Source organism: Columba livia, chromosome 4 (genome assembly GCF_036013475.1).
Source record: "Columba livia isolate bColLiv1 breed racing homer chromosome 4, bColLiv1.pat.W.v2, whole genome shotgun sequence".
Taxonomy (NCBI): Eukaryota; Metazoa; Chordata; class Aves; order Columbiformes; family Columbidae; genus Columba; species Columba livia.
Window position 1 is genome coordinate 72,638,804 of NC_088605.1, and position 21,885 is coordinate 72,660,688.

At 40.5% G+C, this 21,885-nt stretch overlaps 1 protein-coding gene and 1 long non-coding RNA gene across 2 annotated transcripts in view; one reads left to right on the plus strand and one right to left on the minus strand.

Moving 5' to 3' along the window:
• Positions 1 to 6,511: 6,511 nt before the first annotated feature.
• Positions 6,512 to 21,885, minus strand: part of ARHGEF38 (Rho guanine nucleotide exchange factor 38) — a 34,053-nt gene continuing 18,679 nt past the window's right edge. Inside the window, exons 5-14 of the mRNA XM_005515257.4 lie at positions 20,378 to 20,395; positions 16,103 to 16,302; positions 15,453 to 15,586; positions 13,676 to 13,780; positions 12,675 to 12,791; positions 10,552 to 10,872; positions 8,950 to 9,090; positions 7,897 to 8,095; positions 7,495 to 7,718; positions 6,512 to 6,739 (exon numbers count right to left, since the gene is read on the minus strand). Of these exons, the coding sequence (XP_005515314.4) occupies positions 6,554 to 6,739; positions 7,495 to 7,718; positions 7,897 to 8,095; positions 8,950 to 9,090; positions 10,552 to 10,872; positions 12,675 to 12,791; positions 13,676 to 13,780; positions 15,453 to 15,586; positions 16,103 to 16,302; positions 20,378 to 20,395 (1,645 nt within the window). The 3' untranslated portion in view covers positions 6,512 to 6,553. The remainder of the gene's footprint in view (positions 6,740 to 7,494; positions 7,719 to 7,896; positions 8,096 to 8,949; positions 9,091 to 10,551; positions 10,873 to 12,674; positions 12,792 to 13,675; positions 13,781 to 15,452; positions 15,587 to 16,102; positions 16,303 to 20,377; positions 20,396 to 21,885) is intronic.
• The window catches only part of LOC110356313 (uncharacterized), a 31,279-nt gene continuing 17,449 nt past the window's right edge, over positions 8,056 to 21,885 (plus strand). The window contains exons 1-3 of the long non-coding RNA XR_010472577.1: positions 8,056 to 9,821; positions 10,726 to 18,351; positions 19,767 to 19,910. This is a non-coding gene — a long non-coding RNA (uncharacterized LOC110356313). The remainder of the gene's footprint in view (positions 9,822 to 10,725; positions 18,352 to 19,766; positions 19,911 to 21,885) is intronic.

Here is a 21,885-nt window from a genome sequence, read left to right on the forward strand (position 1 = left end):
TTGTATCCCACATGGGATCTGCCATATCTGTGCTTACATATCTGTGTTGCATTGTTTACTTGGTGTCTCAGTTCCAGGAGCAAATGAAGGAGATGCCACGGGATTATTGCACGAGAGAACCTGTGTGGGGGCAGTTGCATCCAGCCAGCAGCAGAGTCCAAGATGACTTGTATCCTCGTGGTATCTTGAGTCTTCTGCCTAGCTGCTAATAATTATACAAACTTGGAGGGCATGGAGGGAGGAAGGGGAATTTGTCTCTGTGTGTGGGTATTTTTCAAGCTGAATAAGTTAAGTTCCTGCTTCCAGGGCCTTGGGTGGGATCAGTTTTGTCTCTCTTCATTTCCATAGAATCATTTCGATTGAAAGAGACCCTCAGGATCATTGAGTCCAACCATAACCTAACATAACTCTGGCAGTAAACCATGTCACTAAGAACCTCGTCTAAAAGCCTTTTAAACACCTCCAGGGAGATTTTGCAGAAGAGAAGCCCCTTTCACCACCCAGCCCCAGCACAGTCTTGTGCTCGGCCCATCTGCTGTTGCAAAGGAGGTTTGTAGACGCTGTGACTGCCTCTCAGGAGCTCCCTGTGGAGCCATTTGTGGCTTTTTCCTGACTAGATCCACCTCTCACACCCACAAGCCTCCATTCATCTATTTCTGCATATCCTGCTGGATTCTGTTACACTCCTTCAAACTTGTCCCAGCCATGTGCAGGTTACTCTTAATTCTTTATCCGCCACAACTAAGACAGGTAGTTGAGGAAGTATCGGGTCTTCCAGCTCTCCACTCGCAGCCCGTTTCACAGCTTGTGCTCCCTCTCTTCATCCCAGCAGCTCCAGGTTTTGTTTGACTCTCAAGAACTGGCTCAGGCTGAGCACTGGAAAAGGCTCTTGAGTCTTGCTGTCTGTGACCAGCACCCAGCAATCCTCTCTCCGTTCCTTCCATGGCAAGGGGAACGTCTCTAAACATGTAAACATTTCAGACTTTCATAGGTAGGTGAAAGCTACAGCTTTTCTTAGTCATCTTGTATTTTTAAACATGTGTAAAGCTGATACATGCAGCTATTTTCCATAATTAAGATTTAGGCTGAGGTTCCTTAAACATCCAAAGGAACAGTTTCATTTACTCAGGATTGCCTTAGCTACCTGGAGAATTTACATACTTTTTCAACTATTATTTCCTGTGGAGGAAAGCAGCAAAGGTTTTGTCTTTGTAGTGCCTGCAGCTTCCAGGGCAATTTTAAAGTAACAGCATGAGGAGGAAGAATCCTGAATTTTTGTTGCTTTTCGATCAGCCTATCCTTCTTCCTATCTAACACAGGTTTTTAATAGTGTTATGGTAGGAAAAGACACGGGCAGTTTCCATTAGCAAATAAAAAGCATATTTTCTTCCTAAATGTTAATCAGAAAAATGTTGCTTACTGTATAAAGCAGAGTGTGAAGATATATTCTTCTAATGGTTGGAGTGCTCCTAAGTAAAGTGTTCACTCTAGTAGTAAAACCTTTTCCCACAGAACGATTCAGTAAACTGACTGCCTCTGTCTTGCCTCTGAATATACATTTAGTTTTGCCTGCGAGAGTTCAGGAGTTGGCACCTGAACTGTGCGTTTTACTTCAGGTAATGCGTATGGGGTGAACAAAAGCCAGAAAAATTAACCTTTGTTTTTAAGTTGTGGAAGCTAGTGCCATTTAGAATACCTCTGAGACCTGCTTCAAGTGTATCCTGATGTTTTTACATCTATAACTGGCATGGCTTGTGTAGGTTATCGTCTATTCATTTAGCATAAAAAAATTATGCTGTACCTTTTACACATGCCGATCTCCCTCTAACAAGACCAAGTCTTGCTGGACTTGCTGATATCACTATGTTAGCAAAATCTGCAGTAGAGCTGCAATTTGTATTGGCAAAATGCTTTCTTCCACAGGAACTTCCCCAGCTTCCTATATGAAATATAAAATCTCCTTCTGTTGGTATAAAAATGTCAGTTAGGATTGTGATTCTTTGAAGTATTATATCAGGAAGGATTTATAGCATAGACCTGGTATTTTAAATCAAGTGTTTAGCTCGAATATGTAAGATAGGCACTGCTGAAAAATGGAGTAGATTGAAGGGAACATTTGCTTTCTGCTTTGAAGTTATAGTTAGGATGGAATTAACAACTGTATTTTCAGGAAAGGAGTCTGTTCCACAGTATTGTTGGACAGAATTTGCACGTCAGGTTGAGGAATCTGGTGTAGGGCAGAAATAAGGAAGGCTTTTCTGAATTTTGAGTAGTATACCTCATATTTAGAAAAAATAACTGGAAAATAGTCCTGTTATTTTTCTATTCCCAAAGCAAACGGCTGTGTGATTTAATATTACTTGATTTTCCTTATCCATTTTATAAATTGGTATGATAATATTTTACTTCCACTTAAATATGGTGTCATAGGTGCCCAAATTCTGACACCATAAGTAATGTCAAATGATAAGTTACTCTGGTTCCATGAGTGCTTCTTCTGGCCAGACCTGGGGATGCTGGTGATATCTGGGTCTAAGAGGAAAGTTCTAAAGCAAAGTTCTGTGATTTATTTTAGTAACACAAGCTTTTATCTATGACAACTCATGACAGACCTCTGGCTGGACACAACAGTAAATAATTGTCACACGGCCTCAGGAGCAGCTACAAAAGAACAGAACTAAGGTGACATTTGGAAACTTGAAGTGTATTTTGAAGTATTTGCTCAGTATTTTTATAATCTTTTACAAGTTCTAATATGTTAATAGATAAGATAGTGTGCGTATTGGAAATGCAGGATTTTACCTGAGGCAAGGGTCCATTTCTTCTGCTCTGCTAATTTTGCAGTGACAGAAGGCAGATCTTGGATTCCACATAAAGCTCTTTGCTGCTGGAAAAATTCTCGTTTAAAAAAAAAACCAAACCAAAACATATCTTTACAAAAATAGATTTTTATTGTTACAATAATTTAAAAGATTTATCACCATTTCTGAACAAACAATGTTGTAAGAGGAATTATCAGTAATAGATCTACAGGCACGAGGATTGTCATGGCTGCGTTTCCCATTGCAGGTGTTAGGTTTACTTCACTTATCTGCATTTTTACAAGCTATCTTCAAATGACAGCAAAAGTATACTTTAGTGTTTGAAGGAGGTAATTACTCAGTGAAGCTTCCGAAGATGACAAGTCAGAAGGAATAATTCTTCATTCTGTGTGGACCCAATCTCAGAAGTACTTGCACGTGTTTATTGTCACAATGGTTCAAGTAAGTAAAACGCACATTTGAATAAAGGCAAGATCATTCCATTAAACTACAGCCTGTCCCTGCTTCAAAATAAATTAATTTTGTCATTAATTAGAATAAGAAAACTCTTAGAATACTGTAACCTTTTCTACATTAAAGAAACAGCAGCAGAAACATTGCATATTCTTGGGAATTTCTGAAGACCTAACATAGCTCAGTTTGTAGTATTTAAAGCACTATCTTAACAAAAATATGTCTGAGCAAGTCTAATATGAATTGGTGTAAATTTCCTTAATGTAGGAAGGCTTTAGATTCAAAGAGCATCTCTTAATTTTTTGCAACTTTAGTTTGCATTCATCTATTTACAGCAAAACGTTTGCAACGCATCTGTAATATCAAATGATAGCAGCTAAAACTTTGAATCTCTGAAAGGAAGCAAACCAATCCACCTGGGTACCTCATAAAGTACTTTTTGTGGATCCCAAGTTACAAGGATATAATAAAGTAATATAAATTATCCCGTAATATAAAAATTATTATAGGTCCTAGCTATACACTGTGATTTCATATGGCCTACTAGAAGTTCCCAAATCCCACAGAAGTTCAATGAAACTTAGGTGACCAACTTCAGTAGATTTCATCCTTCACTTGTGTTACTTCAGGATACCTAGTGAATATTTTAGAGAACAGCATTTGAGTGCACTTAGAGACACCTTCACAGAGCCTGATTTTTCATGGGCAATGTACTAACACTCAAAATCAGAGCTCTCCCTGTGATTCAAGCTGAGTTCTCAGAGCTAAGACTTCAGAAAGCTCTCTTTTTTTTTTTTCTCTGACTCTTGCCCTTAGTTAATTTTTACTGTCTGAAATACAAAACTTCATCATTGTGCTTAAATGACTGCATTAAGCCTATTAAGTACAATTCAGTAATTTCTAAAACCGTTTCAGGTATGGCAAAGTGTAGATCACGTCCAAATAAAATGCTCTAAATTATAAGAGAAAAGCTTCTTGTGTGCATCTTCCCCTTAATCTTAAAATATAAAAGCCAAAGCAGGGCTAACTTAGTAGGGTAGAGTGAATTGCAGTCTTTCAGTCTATTATTCTAAGCTGATACTCCGTCTCCAAAGCTTTATTTTCTTCATTTAACTAAAGGCAAAGCTTTCTGTAAAAATGGCTACATCCAGCAATAAAATGGATGGAAACCTTTTTCACTTGCTATGGAAACAGCAAGATTTAAGTGCATGAGGTGATGTACGGTTAGGCTAAATAACGCACTATCTATTATTACTGCCTATTGGATTGCAGTGGCTCACAGAGTTTCACATACCAGTTTCTGGATGTCCATCTCGGAGAACTGGAAAAGTTTCTCTATCATATGATTTAATCTAGCACAAATTTCAGGTTCTCAGCTCTGTGATCTACTGCATTAATCTTCCAAGCAAGATTGAGAATTTTCTTTACCTTTTGAAGAAAATCATATGGAAATGTGGGACGCTAAAGAAAAAGAAACTAGGTTCATTAGTGTAGCAAAACTATTTTTTGTATCAACTGCCCTAACTTTTCTCATATTTTCTTTGCTGACAGGTTATTTCCTATTACGTCTTGGTAAGGGTTTTGAATAATTTCATCGCCATACCCTGAACTTCAACTATAGGAAGTAGCAATTTACACAAAACCTTTACAACAAGTTCTGTATAGCCTTGACCAGCAAAACCTGCCCGTGCCCTTAATTCTAATAGTGTTGTAATTTTAATGGTCAGTTGATAATAAGCAATTACGCAGGAGTACAGAAAATACCTGACGGGCGTTTACCTTCAGTTACACTACCTGCTGTAGGCGTAGTCATTTTTTTGTGATGTTTAGCACAAGACAGTCCTCATTCATCACTAGAGGACCTGAGCATTACCGCATTCAAATAAATTGCAATGAATGCTCAGTTATCAATGATGATGGCAATGACGTGTTTTTAGATTGCTATTCAGTCTAGCTCAAGTGCAGGGCACCAGCCTGACCTAAGGGTAACGGTAGTTAGTGAACCTAAAGAAGTATTGCTTGACATTCAGATCCTTCCTTGGGATTTTTTGTTTTGTATGCTCATTGAGGATGCAATGTGAACTATATTAACTTGTTAAAATAGCTTTGGCCATTTTAATGATACTTTAGCAAAATACAGGCCTTTTGACTCCGAATTCTGCAAACGATAAATCATCTCAGTGATATTCTTCACTGTTCAATCTAACGTCAGACACTAAGAATGCAAATTGATGATTTTTATATTTTTTTTTTCCCCTGGAAGAGAAATGTTGATCCATCTTAAGTCATAACTTATTCACTAGACACTATGATCCCTGTATCTGACCTAAGGAGTCAGACAGGCAGTAAATAGTCATTGAAAGGCACTGCTTCACTTTACTCCGCCCCCACCACTGCAGATCTTAATAAATTTCCCAAGTCTTTTAACACGGGTTTCATTTCACTAGACTGATCTTGTGCTATAAAGCAGTTAGTGTGGAGATGTATGTGGAATTTCAAACCTGAGGTGCATTCATATTGCTATAAAATGTTTCCTACTGTATGAAGTAGTTGTGTAATTAAAAAAACCCAAAACAACTAACTTCTGTATTTCACAGTACCTGTTTCTTCTGCCCCCTCTTCCCCTTGCCCCATTTCCATACCTTCTTCCCTGGAACCAGCTGCTGGTACCACCAATTTTAATATGTTTAAAGTTGAAATATTCCCTACAAAAATGAAACCCTTTTTCTTTTCCCACTCCAATAATCTCTGCTGGAAAAAAGTTCATTACAGGAGTGTCCAAGGATAAAAATAAGCAACCAAAAAGCTCAAGTTTTAAGATGTTTCTATGTTCATTGAGATAAGGGTTCAGGAACAATTCAGCCTGAACTACAAAATTCCTGAAGGCTGAGTCTTTACTTTTTTGAGGCTAATTCTCTTCATCCTGAATATTATTTGCTAAATATCATAGAAGAAAAACATAATTTGAGCTGTGACTTGTAGTTGTAGGTTGATTTTTGCCGTAGGACTCTTTGACAAAAGAGAAAATTATGGGGTAGTAGAAAAGCAACCTCCTCAAGATGTTAATCAGCATCAGTCTTCCTGTTAAATATTTTGTCCCTCGGGTCTTGAAAAGGTGATGGCTTTTGGAGGACGAAGGTTCTCAATATCATCTGTGTGCTGTACCAGATACCATGGCTTCTGTCAATCACTTGTGAGTTTGCCTTGCTTGCTACAAACCATAATAGATGATTATTCTGCCTACTTCAGCAAAACTGTCTCAATGGGCCTTTGTGTTCCTAAGCGTATGTCATCTTCCCGAGATAATTAGATGGCACGTATCCTTTCTGACCTTTTGCTTCTGCTAGCCACCATTCTTTATTGCCACTCAGGTCAGAAAACCGAAGTATCCTAACCTTCTGGTACTCCTGAAGACTGAGTTCCTGATCATTTCTTGCTTGAAACGCGTAAACAGCATAGAAGGTCTGAAAAAAGAAAGCCACAAAACCCAAAATCTTAATTCAGAAATGTAGTCACATCGTGACCTGTGGCTGTGTATTAGTATGAATTCTACATACAGAAAAATTGTAATAATGTATACGAATCAGTCCATAACTGTATGGTCTGTAATTGCTAGACAGACTACAATGACCAGGGCCAAAATAAAAAGTAAAATTGAAGGATCTAGGGAATTCTTCATGGGGAGGAATGAACCAAGCTCCAAGTCCTCATCACTTTACTACACTAGTAAGGTTTTCAGCTCACACCAGGTGCCTGTTTCTGTCACACCAAGCAGCCTTGGACCGGACAGAGATTGTTTCCAGCAATGTTTCCTCAGGGAGAACCACCTTTCCTAAAGCTCCTGTACTGAAATGTGGTATCCAGGTCAGTTCTGTGGCTTGCTGATCAGCATTGCCACATCTTTCTCATCAACAGTAAGTGGAAAATCTCCCAAACTGAGCTATTTTGCAGGTTCCTATTTCATAGGAGAACCCTGAGGTGTCATACATGGGGTGGGGTAATACAATGGTGTGTGCGACTCACAGTTTAACTGGTCATCTTTTCCTACCTCGTAGCTATCTAGGAAAGACAACGGGCAGAGGATAATGAGTCCCATGTCATACTGACAGATTACTGTATCTTTTACAGTGTAAAAGGAAACCATTTAATTTTAAGCAGTATAGTTCTAGATGTGAAACAGGAAAAACAAGAAGACAGGCACAGTGTGTATTATACTTACATGCTGATCATCCATATCCTGAAAAACATCAGTCTCTGTGCCATTAGTTGTGGGGTTTTCACACAATTGAAAAGATGAGCTGCTGTCAGCGGAGGGCCGTGAAGAGACAAAGAGGCTGATGTTATCAAAATCGTCATCACCGAAGCCGTTTTCTGCTATGTCCTTATTCACTTTGGCTGGATTGTAAGGCCTCAGGAAGGAGGAATACACGTACCCTTTATGGACTAGACACCAGAATAGAAAGAGAGAAAATAAGCAGCAAAATACTGCTAAAACCATTTCAAAACCAACCATGTTATGCAGTTGTCAGTATGACAGAGGCAAACAGATGGGGCCAGAGTGACAAGAAAATCAATATCCCAAAGGGAAGCTGCTCTTGGGATGTTTGTGCAGAGAACTTACTCCCTGTGTCAACAAGCCATCTGCTCGTACTTCCAAAGGGGTCCTTCTGCTCCACAGCAGCCACCAGTTCTCCTTCGCGCAAATCGATATCAAATTCCTGTGTGGCGTTGCACTTGCGCTTAGCTTGGTATAGCGATTCTGTGCCGTACGTAGACAGTAGCTTGGACCTATGGCTTTCTGTTTGATGTGGGGATTCAAGCTGGAAAGCAAAAAAAGTATTCATTGGGAATGATGCAGAAGCTGTTTCTAAAGCAACACGGATGCATAAAAACCAGCACGGGCTGCATGTGGCAACAGACCCAACATTTTTACATACATGTCAACGAGTTACTTACACAGCTGTATGTAACCAAATCTCCTTTGTATATGCAGCAAGGACCTGTCCAACTACTATATTAATAGGTGAACAGTAAAGGGCTGATTTTAAAGAAATGTAGGAATTTCACTAATGAAGCATCTCTTTTTCTGCTGTTCTCCAAGAACCTGTGTTCACCGTGTGAGCTGTCACTTGCTTAACTGTTTTTCCATAGTAATGATCTTTGAATTCATATGTAGTACAACAAAGAACCAAAAACAAAAAAACCCCAAATAATCCAGAAATCGGCTGAAGTGTCATAAAGTCACATATAAACTGGATTTTCTCAGTCTTCTGCTGTGGGGGTGTATGTGTGTATATGTGTGTAAACACTAGTACACACAACCACAGCTGAAGGTGAGAAGCAAAATGTTCTGAATTAGAAGACTAAGACAGACTGTAAGAGTATTTAAGAAAAGTGATGAAAGTTTACATATACAACCTTAGATTTAACGCGTGCTTAAAGACCTAAGGATAATCTGAGATAATTTCAAGTGTATTTTTGAGATAATAACATGAAAAGAGAGTAAAAAATCTTCAGAAGTTACTGGTCAACAGAACAGCTTCGTTCCAACAACCCGATTCACAGCCCCAATGAAAAGGCCAAGCCCAAACCTCCAGGTGGCATAAAAATGGATTTGTTTCAAAAGTGATCAAAAGATGGTGCTTCATACACGATTTGGATGTGTTGTACTCACTGGAGAAGGGACAGGTTTCTTTTTATCCCAGCTCAATTTTCTCTCAATAAAGGTTGCACTGCTGTTTTCTTTTACAAAATTCAGTTTCTGAACCTTCTCCATCAACTGATTCTGCACTTCACAGATGCTTGAGGAAGACAGCTGCAAACACAAAGGTGGGTTAGATCTCATAAACAAGATAGTAAGGAGATTTGAGAATGCTGTGAGCCAGGAAATCTGACAAGTTATTGCTGTCTTCTGTAGAGCACTCATTGTGCTAGGTATGACTTGGAAAGAAAATTACTTGCTTAAAGAAAGTTTCTAATGATTGCTATTAGGTTTAAAACATTGCAAGTTAAATAATTGAAAAATATTCTAAACAGTGATGAAAATGATCAGCCTTGCACTGCTGCTTTCACATACAAATGTGCATTTCAGGAGCTATCGGAGTGGCCAGTGTGCTGGAAGGCTTGAAGCAGCTTACCCTACAGCCCTGTGTTTGCAAACAGGTTGAAAACAGTTGGATAAGCTGAAGATTTGTGGTGCTGAGTAAGTGCTTTTGGTCCATGCCTAACCCCAAATGTACTTGCTGATGTAAACAGGAAAATTTTAAAAATCATTTTGTAGGCAGAACCTCATAGAAAACAATGTTTGATACAACAGCTTTTGAAACATGTAATAGTCAAATTACAACAATGCAATTTGTTTGTGCGATAAAAGCTTTCATTTTCCCATTAAACAGCTCAGCTCTATGTTTTGATCCTGACCTTTCTTTCTTAATTTTTCATCTGCCCCTGACAATGAAATGCTGTGTTCAAGCCTTGATGGAAAGGAACACTCCAGAATTGCCTGAATCCAATGGGTTTCCTATATAGCATCTTGCTCCAGTTCAGGTGAGTGGAATTGGAGATGTGGAAGGCATTCCTCTCGGGGGGGGTTCAATTCCTCTAGGCAAAAGTACAGCAAAACTGAAACACTGCCTGATTTTCATACAAATTCAGAATAATTTTTCAATCTTCAGGTAATTATCATGGTGCCCAGAAAGAGTAGAGTGGGCTGGAGGAGTTAATGCCCTTCTGTGTAGCTCAGGTATCTCTGGCTCAATAAAGCTATTCTTTAGTGGCCTAGAGATGTCTGCAGGAGCTTCTGCAGCGTATTTGGTCTCAAAAGCAACTTGCTTTTGATAGGAATTATTTAATCAGATCTCCTAACCTGTCTCTCTTTTGCAGATCTAGCAGTAACAGGAGTCTTAATGTACTTTCTTAGAATTTATCTTCCCATGTTTTCTGGGCCACTCCAAGTAGACCCTAAGAAACAAAGACTAAAATGCTAGCAGCTGCCTTCTTTTGGCCTTACTGTAATGTTCTTGCCATTACTATCTCTGGAACAGCTGCTTTAGGATAATTTTCAATGAAAAGTCCAGGCCTACCAAAAATTAGGCTCAGAACTTAACCTTTGCTGAGCCTGCAAGGAAAAAAGAAAATCCCAAACCTGACTATGTTCAGCAGAGCAAACACAATCAGTGTAGCTCCCAGGTGTGTCCACCACATAACCATAGCGAAATCACACAGAAAGAAAAAAGACAAGTAAAGGCAGAGTTGCATCTGTTTCTATTGTACTTACTGGAACAGGCACCACCACAGCAGAATGTGATTGAAGCGCTGCAGACATTATATTCCTGAGGAGGGTGATGAAGAAATACAAGCAGTTCAACACAATCTTTTTGGCCGCTCTGTTGAATACCTGAAGTTCTTCCACTAGCTGTGCATTTAGAGCCTCATACTCTTTCTTTGCCAGGTCCAGCTCTTCTCCTGTTGACCTCTGAAGGCAGCTGTTGTAGTCCAATAACTTGTCATAGCGCTTCTGGATGAGCTTCTGTGGGCCTGGAAACAAGGCTTGTAGTGCTGAGAGAGGAGTCAAAACAAGCTTGTCCAGCTGAGCCATCTGGAAAGGTAGAAACCAGACCTACTTACCGCTTTATTCATGCCGTTCTTCAGACCCAGGTTAATCCTGATGGTAACGTGTCAAGTAAGCTGTTAATTACTCTTCCCAAAGCATTGCTGTCAAGTGGAGTCCAGTATGAGCTACAGTGGTCCAATAAAACTGGGATTTCTATAACTGGAAGGACCATGCCCGTATCCAGTCTAGAGGCAATGAGGTCTTGTTAAATAGCAGTATTGCAGTCTTGAATGCTAACAAAGCACTTTGTTTTGTTTTATTTTATTCTGGAAACGGCTGTAACTCAATTCCTTTTTAAGCAAACACAAACCATCATTTGATTTGATTAAATTACGTTATGCTTGTTGGTTTTATCTCTAGTAACCAACAGAATTAAACACCTGGTAAAATAAAATAAAGTCTTTCTCAGACTTTTCCATTAGTCTCTAATGGTCTCAAGAGATTAATATTGCATGAAATAAAATTTATTTTTTGTAAGTCACTTATTCAAATACATCAGAGGCTTGTAGTGAGTGAAACTCATCAGCATATTAAAGCTCTTGGACATTCTTTGTGATTTAAGTTGTTGGGCTGAATGTGAGAATAAAAGAGCAGCTGTCCCTCTACCCTCTGTAACACACCACAGTAGAGGACACACATCCATTGTAGCACCAGAATTGCTCTCCCAAGGCCAAGATGATGTGCAGTGAGCGTATATATATATATATATATATATATATATATATATATATATACCCAAAATAACAAAATAACTGGGTCATGAGCCAATAGGAGTTACAAATATTGTTCTGCAAAAGTTTTCTGTTTCATCTTTTGTGGAATTGCTTCTACTTTTCTTGGATGTTTCTGAAGATGGGGCATCATCCAGACTGGACACAACACTGCAATGACAGAGGGGCGCTCTTCCACCCTTCATGCACTCATCCATTGTAAAGACATTGAAAGTATCTTTCTGGTTATTGAGTTTCTTAAATGCAGAAACTTCAAAGGAAAGGAAATACATCTTACTTGCCTGTCATTATCTGGGAGGATGTGGTCTATCAAAAATCCTTCTGTTTCTTGGCAGACTCTGTTCTCAGTGTTTGGAAAGGATTAAATGGCTACGTTTTAGTCAGCACAAGCATAGGAAAGTATAAGAAAACCTCCACCTTTGAATTTTTCCAGCTTGAGCAGCTGTTTGGAGAAGCAGCTTACCCCATTTGGAAGAGACATTTTAGTCTATCTTAGTAGGGCCAGGCATTATAGTTCATTTGGACCCTGAATGCAAGAGACCAGTTGAAAACCTTTTTGTTTTTTGAAACTGCTTTTTAATTCCTGTTAGCTATAACCAGATTTTTCATGGTTTCCTTATATGAAGGATAGTAACTTACCTGAAAAGGTAACAAAGCTGAGATTTTCACACATCTGTGATTCCGGGAGCTAATAGTTCATGAGCACCACCAAGATCACAGAAGTCACTCTAAAACCACAAGTGTTGGTAACAGAAGTAGCAAAGCAAAGATCTACTGCTCTTGGTTGAAGCTCAAGTGAAACGTGCAAATTTAGCACAAAGATTAAACCCAGAATTTACCTTGAGAAATTTTCTTTAGCTCTTCTAGGAAAAGCACAGTGCACTTACACTGAATTTTATCTTATTTCTTACTGAACCTCAACCAAAAAACCCACTCATCTTTCCCAATGGATTCCTACTTATGTTTCCCTCTTTTCTGTCCTGAGTATTCCTCACACACACCCGTTTTCTCACACATACAGGTAGTTGTGTAACACTGGATAATGCGTAAACTTACAAGGTCTTCACAGAGATTTGCACTGTTCTGTTTTCTCAAACATTCGTCAACTTCATCTTTGTCTCGCAAGATTTCCTGAAGCCCAATTATATTCTGTGCAGCCAGATGTATGGAATCCTAAATGAGAAGATGGTAGCAAAATTAAACTTTATTGCAATTTGTTTTAAAATACTGCATTCACTCATGCAGATGCTGCAGTAATACTGAAACAGAACTATTTTCGGTGTCTGATACCTGCACAGTTTCCAGCTGCTGTGGGACTGTTTACTATGAAAACATTTTCCTGTGCTTGGTACATTTTCAATGTCCACTATTTAAGAGTGAAGTTGTTAATGTTCAGCTGAAAAAATTATGCCCTCTCAAACAACCTTCATGTCTGTTTTGGGCAAACTTATGCTTTGAGGGGCCTCATGCATCTACTGTGTTGTAAGTTGTCCAGAAGAGGGACAAGCAAGTTACAAGCCAACCCACATCTTCAGAGAGGAGGATTGAAGCAAAGACATTTACAGCACCTGGGCATTCTGCACATCTAATTCCAGCCCTCAACACAACCTAGCATCAGGATGAAGGAATGAGTCCTCACAGCCAAAATATATGTTTTAGGACATCTTAATTCACATGGCTGCAACCCAGTTGTTCCATTTTTAATGGGAGGCAGCTGGTGGTGCACTGCGGCAGATGTGCGGGACCCAAATGACGGCTTCACGCAGTGACTGAAAGTAACTGTGCCACCAGACAGCACCTTCTTTTCTGCACTGCACCCATGGGTCTGTGTGCAAACAACTCATGTAAGGGGAAAAATGCAGATGTGTGGTGTTCTAAACTTCTTTACCATGGGCTCAGTAATGCAGGAACATCACAGCTCATTTATTTAATACTGTGATGTAGACAGGCCTGCTTATAAATAAAGTGGTGTTGCCTAACCAGTGGCAGATACGTGAGTTAAACCACTTACGGACATGGTTTGTGGCCACAGATTTCAAAAAGGCCTGTGTACCCACCTGTAGTTGTTGCGAGGAGAGCGAAATGTTCTTCACGCACGATTTCACAGTCTTCTCTAAACTTTGGAACAACTTTTCTTCCTTATTAAAAGTTTGATCTTTTACCTAAAATAGATGTTTGTGCTGTTATTTTGGCAGCCTGAAAGAGCCTGGTTAATCACAGAATCACAGAATGTTAAGGGTTGGAAGGGACCTCGAAAGATCATCCAGTCCAATCCCCCTGCCTGGTTAATGAGAGAGATGCCCAGAGCACTTCTGAAAAAAACCCCAGATCTTCCCTGAACTCCTCCCTTTGAAAACAGAACAGCTTGGCCGCTCATTCTCACAAGATCCAGTTTTAGTCAAAGGAAAGTCAAAGGCACAGGGCAACATGCCAGAAGATTTAATTTTTAGTCTTTGTGGAAGCGGGGAGTTGCTTTATTACAAGCACACCCACGTGTACCAATGAAACTCTTCATTTTCGATACGCTGTTGCTCCGTTTGAGGAAACAATAGTGAAAATGGTAAGATATTTTTCCATTGCACTGTTTTGTGGGTGATGGGGAGATTTCCCCCAGGCTGGCTGCAGGTGGAGCTGTTACCTGCTAGAAACCTTTAGCAGCTGGAAATAGGCTTGGGCTTCTTAATGCCAGCTGAAAAAAACAACAAACCAACCCTGAAAATGCATTTATTTCTGCCTACCTTTGACTTGAGAAATTTGAGAAATGTCAAGTCTCTTTTTCAGTGGTCACAGCATGTTTCGGAGATATGAACTAAGAACTTAGTCTAATTAAGCAGGAGAGAGGACTGAATCTTTAACAGATGTATCCTGGTTCTTAAAATGCTTCTCAAACCAAACAAAACAAACTCCACAAAACAACAGAAAACAGAAGCTTCAACAGAAAAAAAAAGTCACACCTCCTCTTAATGGAATTTAATTCCCCGTTTTTTCTTGACTTTCTAGCCTTGCCCATTCAGAATACAAAAATTTCCACTGTACAAATAAATGAAGAGAAAAAAAAATGGGGGTAGTTTGCATCAGAGAAAGGGGGAAACCACTGATAAAAAACAAAACAGAAAAAAAGACACATTTCTTCTAAAGTCACATCTAAAAAGGCAAGTGACCTTCTACAATCAGCCATCTAATGCGGTGAGGTGCACTGTGTGTCATTTTCAAGGTCAGTTGTAATTGATTTTCTTTGAGATTTAGATTTAAGCTTTCCTGAAAATGTTTATCCTGCTAGGTTTTGAATTACAACCTCAAAATTATGAAGGAGTTGGGTTTTTTTTTTGCCACCTGACACCCATCAGACTTATCACAGTGTTCTTTGCATCTGGTAGTTTTGACAGTTCCTGGTAGAGCCAAACCACATGGCCTTTCCTAATCAGAAGTATTGATCATCTTCCTTGGCAGATTCAGAACCTGAATGTTATAATGCGGAGCAAGACGGATTGAACGTTTTCTCAGCACCAATAATAACTATTGCTGGTCTATCAGCAACAAGCTGATCTCAGGCTGAGTTTCACAAACCTACCGGTCGCTTCCTCTTGGCGATCAGATCACATGTCTGAGAAACTCAGATAAAAAAGAAAAAGGTGGAGAACGCATTACGTTATTTTCTGTTTCAATCACAAAGATCTTTCCTGTCTTCTGTGACAGTCAGAAAATGACTTTATAAACGACACAGAAAAAAAAGCAACGCCACAAGCTCCATATCCAGAACGTTTCAAAAAAATACCCAGTGCAACGGCAGAACTGAAGCTGTCAATACAAATCTGCATTTGGATCAGTAAGTACCTGAGGTTCTCCCCCCGTCAGTATTTTCAGGTGGCTGGTGACCCTCTTGGATTTCTTGCTAATGGAGTGGATATTCAGTCGGGAAAACTTCTCTTTAAGGGTTTCATCATCATCATTCCTCTTATACTTCAGCACTGCAGACAGAGAATTTCATGACACTAATAATCTGTATTCGCAGGGCTTTTCACAGGGATGGGCACACAGATATGAAACCATTTGAGAGCAGACGCTTTGATGTCACTTGCTGTAATCCTGTGTGAAAATGCTTGAGGTGATGAAAACCCTGTTATCAACACTAGCCTTGGGAAGAGTGAAGTTAGGGCTTCAACATGGCAAGTCTATAAGAAATGTTACTATCACTGCGTCTTAATTATTATCAGCGTTTGCAACTGCATTGCGGACAATAAACATGGATATAGCATGAATTATTTCATCATTTTCATATTTCTGGAGTTACCGGTCAGATAACACAGCTGGCTGAGGACAAGTGACCTCAAGGCATCTGTTACCTTCTTGAAACCCAGAGTATTACACAACTTGGGTAGCACCAGCCAAAAACTGTTGTAGTGATATGACTGGAGTTGAAACGTCTCTTGTAATTACCAGCCCAAACCTACAAAGACAGAGAATTTTTTGTGCCTTTTTCTTACCTAAATCTTTCCTCCTTTTAAGTTCGTTGATGTTCACATTAATATTTTTCATAGCAAAAAGGGCATTTTCTAGTGCCTTGTGGTCAGGGTGAGAAGCAGGAGTTGAATTCAAGAGTTCGCAGAGTAACAAGGGATATTTCATCACCCGTTGTACTGGTTTGATCATCAGGGATCCCATGTCCATTAGATTTGGCTTTCCTCTGTAATTTATACAAAAACAATGTCACATAAGGATAAACTCCCTGAACACAAAAACTGATCATTTTTGTCTAGCGACTGAAGCTGCTGCCTTTCATATCCTTCAGTTTAGCTTTCAACTACAGAAAATTTCAAAACCAGAGTGGTGCTTTGCACTGAGTCACAGAAATGCAATTACCACTTAAGTCAAAAAATAAGATACATCTGTCAGGGAACATGGGCCGTTGTAAACAAACCCCTCCTTTCACCCCCTCAATGAGAAACACACACCAGCGCTGAGTTTTCTGTATTTTCAGCAGTCTGCCAGACTATTGCTTTAGACATCACCTCTGAAACAGTCCCACTCAGTCTGAGGGTGCGTGTGGTGCAACTTACACACCGCAACACCCAGGAAGGGACATGTAGGTGGAAGAACAAATAACAGGAAGTTTGAGAAACACATATGAGTGGGGACATTACATCTTGGTCTGGCCCCTCAGGCTTAAAACTGCAATATCTCTGCTGCGAGTAACTGGCATGCCCGTTCATGGCTGCATCGCTTCCCACAATGTTTCTCAACTCACTGCAGCGCCTTTTAAGCTTTACTGTCATTTACCTGTGGGTTTTCTTTGCTGGCTATTTCTAATGATACCTGAGCTTCCAAAGGCTACCAGATCTGGCCTGGGGAAATGCTGAACAGAATATTCACCCAGGCTTGATCCAACCTGCTGGAAGTCACCTTACACCAAGGCAGGAGCCTGGGGTGGCAGAAGGATGAGGGTAGGAAAGCCTCAGCTTCCCCTGCGGGCACAGAGATGCTCTGCAGCTCCAGGCTTGTTCCTTTGCTCACACTCTCTAGGCTTGAAGGTGAGAGGCTGTACAGTTTGCAGGTCGTCACAACAGCCTGGAGAAAACAGGGACCAAGCCACACGTGCCTTCATTACCTTCCACGTGGATGGTAGAAACATGGAGCAGGTAACACCACGTGGCCAAGCGCTAGAGCCAGGGTCAGTCATTACTGATGGTCCAGCAGACATGCCTTGTGTCTCCTCATTACAGCACGTTCCTGAGCAAACCAGACAACGGTCTAACACCATTGCTGGTATGAACTACCTGTGACGTCCAGACCTCCCCTTTGCAACTGAGCTTGAGCTGGTGGTAACAGAGTGAAGGGCAGTAAAGCAGAGCAAGCATTGTCGGGTTTGCATGCCCAACAAGGCTGCTTTGGACATGAAAAGCTTGTTTGAGGTTAACCATGCAAGAGTTAATGCTAAGCGAAGAAGGATTCCTGCACGTGGAAAGGTGGAATAACACAATGTTGAAGGAAAGCACAAAAAATAGGGAACAGCCACTAGGTTTTGCAGGCTGACATCTATTGTTTTGTGCAGCAGGAAGAGTAAGGAAAAAAAAGCTTTCATTCCCACTTTTATATGTGTAAAAAGTACAAGAGCCAATCCTCACTGCTGACTAATTAACTAACAATTTGAATGCCTTTGAGAAGAGACATCTGCATATTTAAAGCATCTCTCTCACACAGGCATTATCTGGAAGAAAGTTCTGCATGAAAAAAAATTAACAGTAGATGCCTTTTAAGGCTTCTTGATGTCCCCAAACCCTCTCATCATTTCAATCCCCCTCATTTCCCCTGTATCCTACATTAAATATAGAGAGCTATTTTCCCTTCTTTTAGCTTCTGGCAGCAATAATGAAAAAAAATCTTAAATTGTTATTGTTTTCTCTGAAAAGCCCCATGAATGCAAATCTCTAAAAGCTGCCTCATGAATGGAAAAATCTTCAAGTGTCTTCTTTTTATATAGTTGCACTTTGGACAGCTGCCCAAGTGATAAACAGCCCTCTGTTCGCCTATCTGCATGACACAGTCTTGCAATATGGTTCGAGAGATAGTAGGTTTGTTATAAGATAATGACTCCCTGGGGCACTAAATGCCACAAAGTTCAACTCATCTAATTCTCCCCAGCAAGATGAGCTGACGATAGCCCCTCTCCATGGCCGAGCCCCGTTTGCAATGCACCCCGTTGGCAGGACATGGCCTTGCCATACAGCTGTGACAGGTGAGTAACGGCTTGTGACATCTATTGTGCAGAAAATGGAGTTGATAATTCATTTGTGATGCTACTTCAGCCTCCCCACCATGTTATTGTGAATTTAGCAAGTATTCTATGTCATATGTAGCTGTACTAATCTCATCCCTAATTATTACCATAGCGCCACAGTAAATGCAGCTCAGTTAACTGCAGTGAGTTTCACAGCATACCCTTCCTCTCTCCTCCCAACATAACAAAGTCACAAAGGCAGAAAGATTCCCACCTGTTTATAAAACACATAGTGGTGAGCTATGCAGAGACAGGCGATTCAGGATTTAATTTCATTCGCTCTCCTTACCCAGCACCTGGGTCCAGTGGCAAACAACAGTGAGTGCGGTACAGCAGGGCTGAGGCTGGTGGCATAATTCAGCTTGGCAGTTTTGAAATGTTCCATGGGCATCATAGGCTGCAGAGCGACTTAAAGTCTTGGGCTTTGTGGTTTACTGTGTGCCAGTTCATTTTAGTACAAGACATGCAGGGCAAATAATTCAATGTGCCTTAAGACCCTCATGCAAACCCAGGGAATTCACTGAGGCTGCACAGTTGTTAAGCCAAGCAGAATTTAACCTGTCGAGCTGCTGGCAAAGGGCAGCACTGTCTGGTATTTATGTAATTGTTTTCTTGATCACGCTTGAATGAAAAGCAATCTCAGAGCAGCAACATCACAGACCCTTTGGGGTGACTTACACCGTATTTTCCGGTTCAACGTTAACCAGATTTCTGGGTGCGGTCCTGCCTGAGGGTTCCCAAGACTCTGCAGCCTCTAAGCAGAGTTGCAGGTGATGGCGTTTCTGAGTGTCCCCTCGGTCAGCTGGGAAGGCAAATGCCACCACACTGGGCAAGGCAACCAAGCTCAGGGAGGGCATTGTAGCTAAACCTGGCTCATTGCACTCTGCACAGCTTTATAAGAGCCAGTTTAAGCTCAGAAAGTGAGATGTATCCTACACTGTTCGAAGGAGAAAATGGGGTGTTCATTTCTGATTCAGTTACACAAGGCAGAGCTGCCAGTATTGTGCTATTTCTATATGTGTTGCTGTCTCACATGATCTTATTTTGGCTCACTGGGTACTTTGTCCCTCCTTGGGAGACAGGAGTGTACAAGAATGTCCCTTACCAAAACAAAATGCAGAAATACTATTATTCCCTAACATTGACTAAAGCTTGAAAACCCCAACAGGCAAATCCTTCAAAGTCTATTTTGCACTGATCTTATTTATGACCTGTGATCGACTGACTGATTAATGAATTCTCTGGCTTCACAGGTGTTCCTCACCTACTAATATAGACCACACTTGCTGCTCTTTTGTCTCTTAACATTCCTGTCTGGGGTTGCAATCATTTTCTTCAGCTCAGCTAACCCCTCCTCTGACCTCTCCCTGCAGGTAACATCAGGAGATGCTGCATTTCAATGATCCCGACCTGCTGGATGTCCGGAAACCACCACTGTGAAAAACTCTCCTTTATAGCTTTTCAAAGATGTCAGATTTGGCACAGAAGTCCCTTAACCACAAGTTTTCAATGGCTGGGTGAGTATTCTGGCAAAGCTTTGCAATGAGCTTGTTCTTTTCTGATGTTCTTCCAGCCACTGTCACAGGGAAGATCCTAAGGTGGGCTTCTCATACAGGGCTACCAAAGAGGTCATCGTCTTAGAAAGAGCTTTACCTGTGAATCTAATGTGTGTTGTAGCAGGTCTACAGAGGCCTATGCAAAATGATTTCACAGCGTCTGCATTTCAGAGACTGACACTACACAGCTTCATCAACCACAAGTTTTGAAAGATACTGCAAAGATAGTGCAGTGGTAATTAGAAAACTAGAAAGGCTTAGGGAAATTAAAACGAAAGTCTTTATCCTGTATGTCCTGGAAAAATCTATATGTTATACTGACACAAAAGGCTCGTGTTCTTAAAATTACCATGTGTAAAATTTTAAGCATACTGAAGATAAATATATTTTAAAGATTATTTCGCATGTAAGAAAGGCATAGTACTTACTCTTCCTCGTATATCTTTCTGCAAAACAGAAGAAAACAAAACATAGATTAGATTCCTCCTAAAAGGATTTATACAGATCAGGGGCCAGGTTCCCAGGTACACTTCAGTGACACAGAGCAGCTGTAACTGGCCAGTTAACTTAGGTTTATGGCTGCTGTGTGTCAGCAGAACTGCACAAAACAGCCAGAGGGTACCGGTGAATCTGGCCCTATATCTTTTTGAAAGGACAGCCCCAAATGAGAAAGGATTGTCAGAAACCCGGCTTTGGCTATAAGACCCAGCTTTGTACTAACACTGTTAGAGAAGGAAGTTTGGGTTGCCGTGCAAACAATGGTAAGTAATATCAAGTCCTTAATACAAAAAGTAAAATTAAACCTGTCATTCTTACACTCCGCATACATTCTTATCTACTTTATTTAAATAGAACTGTATTTCTAAATGAGAAATAATACACTTCAGCCTTTTAAGATATAGAATCAACGAAGCTGTTAAGTGTTTTGTAGGCTGCACATCAACTGAAACCTCTTCAGAGTAGGATGGTGTTGATACATACACTGAAAGCAGCAGGGATGTACAATTATAGTTTGGAAACATGCAAACATATGCATAGAATGCCTTATGCTGTGAATTCCCTCAAATGCAAGGGAACCAAAATGTCATTCTTTCTCTGGGTTAGGCTTTCCTGACATCACATTGTCAGTCACTGCTTCCTGACTGCCTGCGCTCTTATCTCCTTGCCCACCGGTGCCTCACTGAGCATCTGGAAGCTGGTGCTTTCATTGCCTCTGTACTGTCAGCACTTTGCATGCTTATGATGTCCCTCTGCCCCTGCAACAGTTGACCAAGCTACTTCAGGCTGAAAGCAGAGCAGGTAGTTGCCAGCATCCTTTCATATTTACCAGCTGCATTTCCTTGGCTAAGCTAGCAAACAACACCCCCAGTTTGCATAATTGCTGCTGAAACACAGGAATCCGCAGAATTTGGATTTGCACACATCTCCAGGGCAGACACCTACATTTTGGGATGAAATTTCTCCTCTTCAGCCAACAGCAGGAACAAGAATCTCAGCATGGCTAATTAAATCTGATTTGTCTGTGCAGATGTGCAGAGTGCCACTCTCAAATTGCTCCTGATATAGAAGTTGTTTTTCACATGCGAGATGTTACTCAGTTGAGGAACAGAAGCCCCTAGTGAGGTGAGCCCATTTCAGTTTTAAAAAACTTGAACAACAGTCTTTCCAAAGGGAAAAATAATATTTAAGAAGTAAACATTTTTCAAGTAGTCACCACCAGCCCCTGCATTTATTGTCTCTCACAATGGCCTATAACTTATTTGGTAAAAACGCTGCATAATTTTCTTCCCAGGAGAAGTATTCTCCAATCAGTAATAACAGGTTTACATGACCACAGCTCTGTTTTTGAGTGTGCTCTTTCAGACCTTAATATTTGAGTTGGCAGCAATCTTTAGGCACTGGGGAAAAACTCAACATAGTAAACATGCACCAGTGC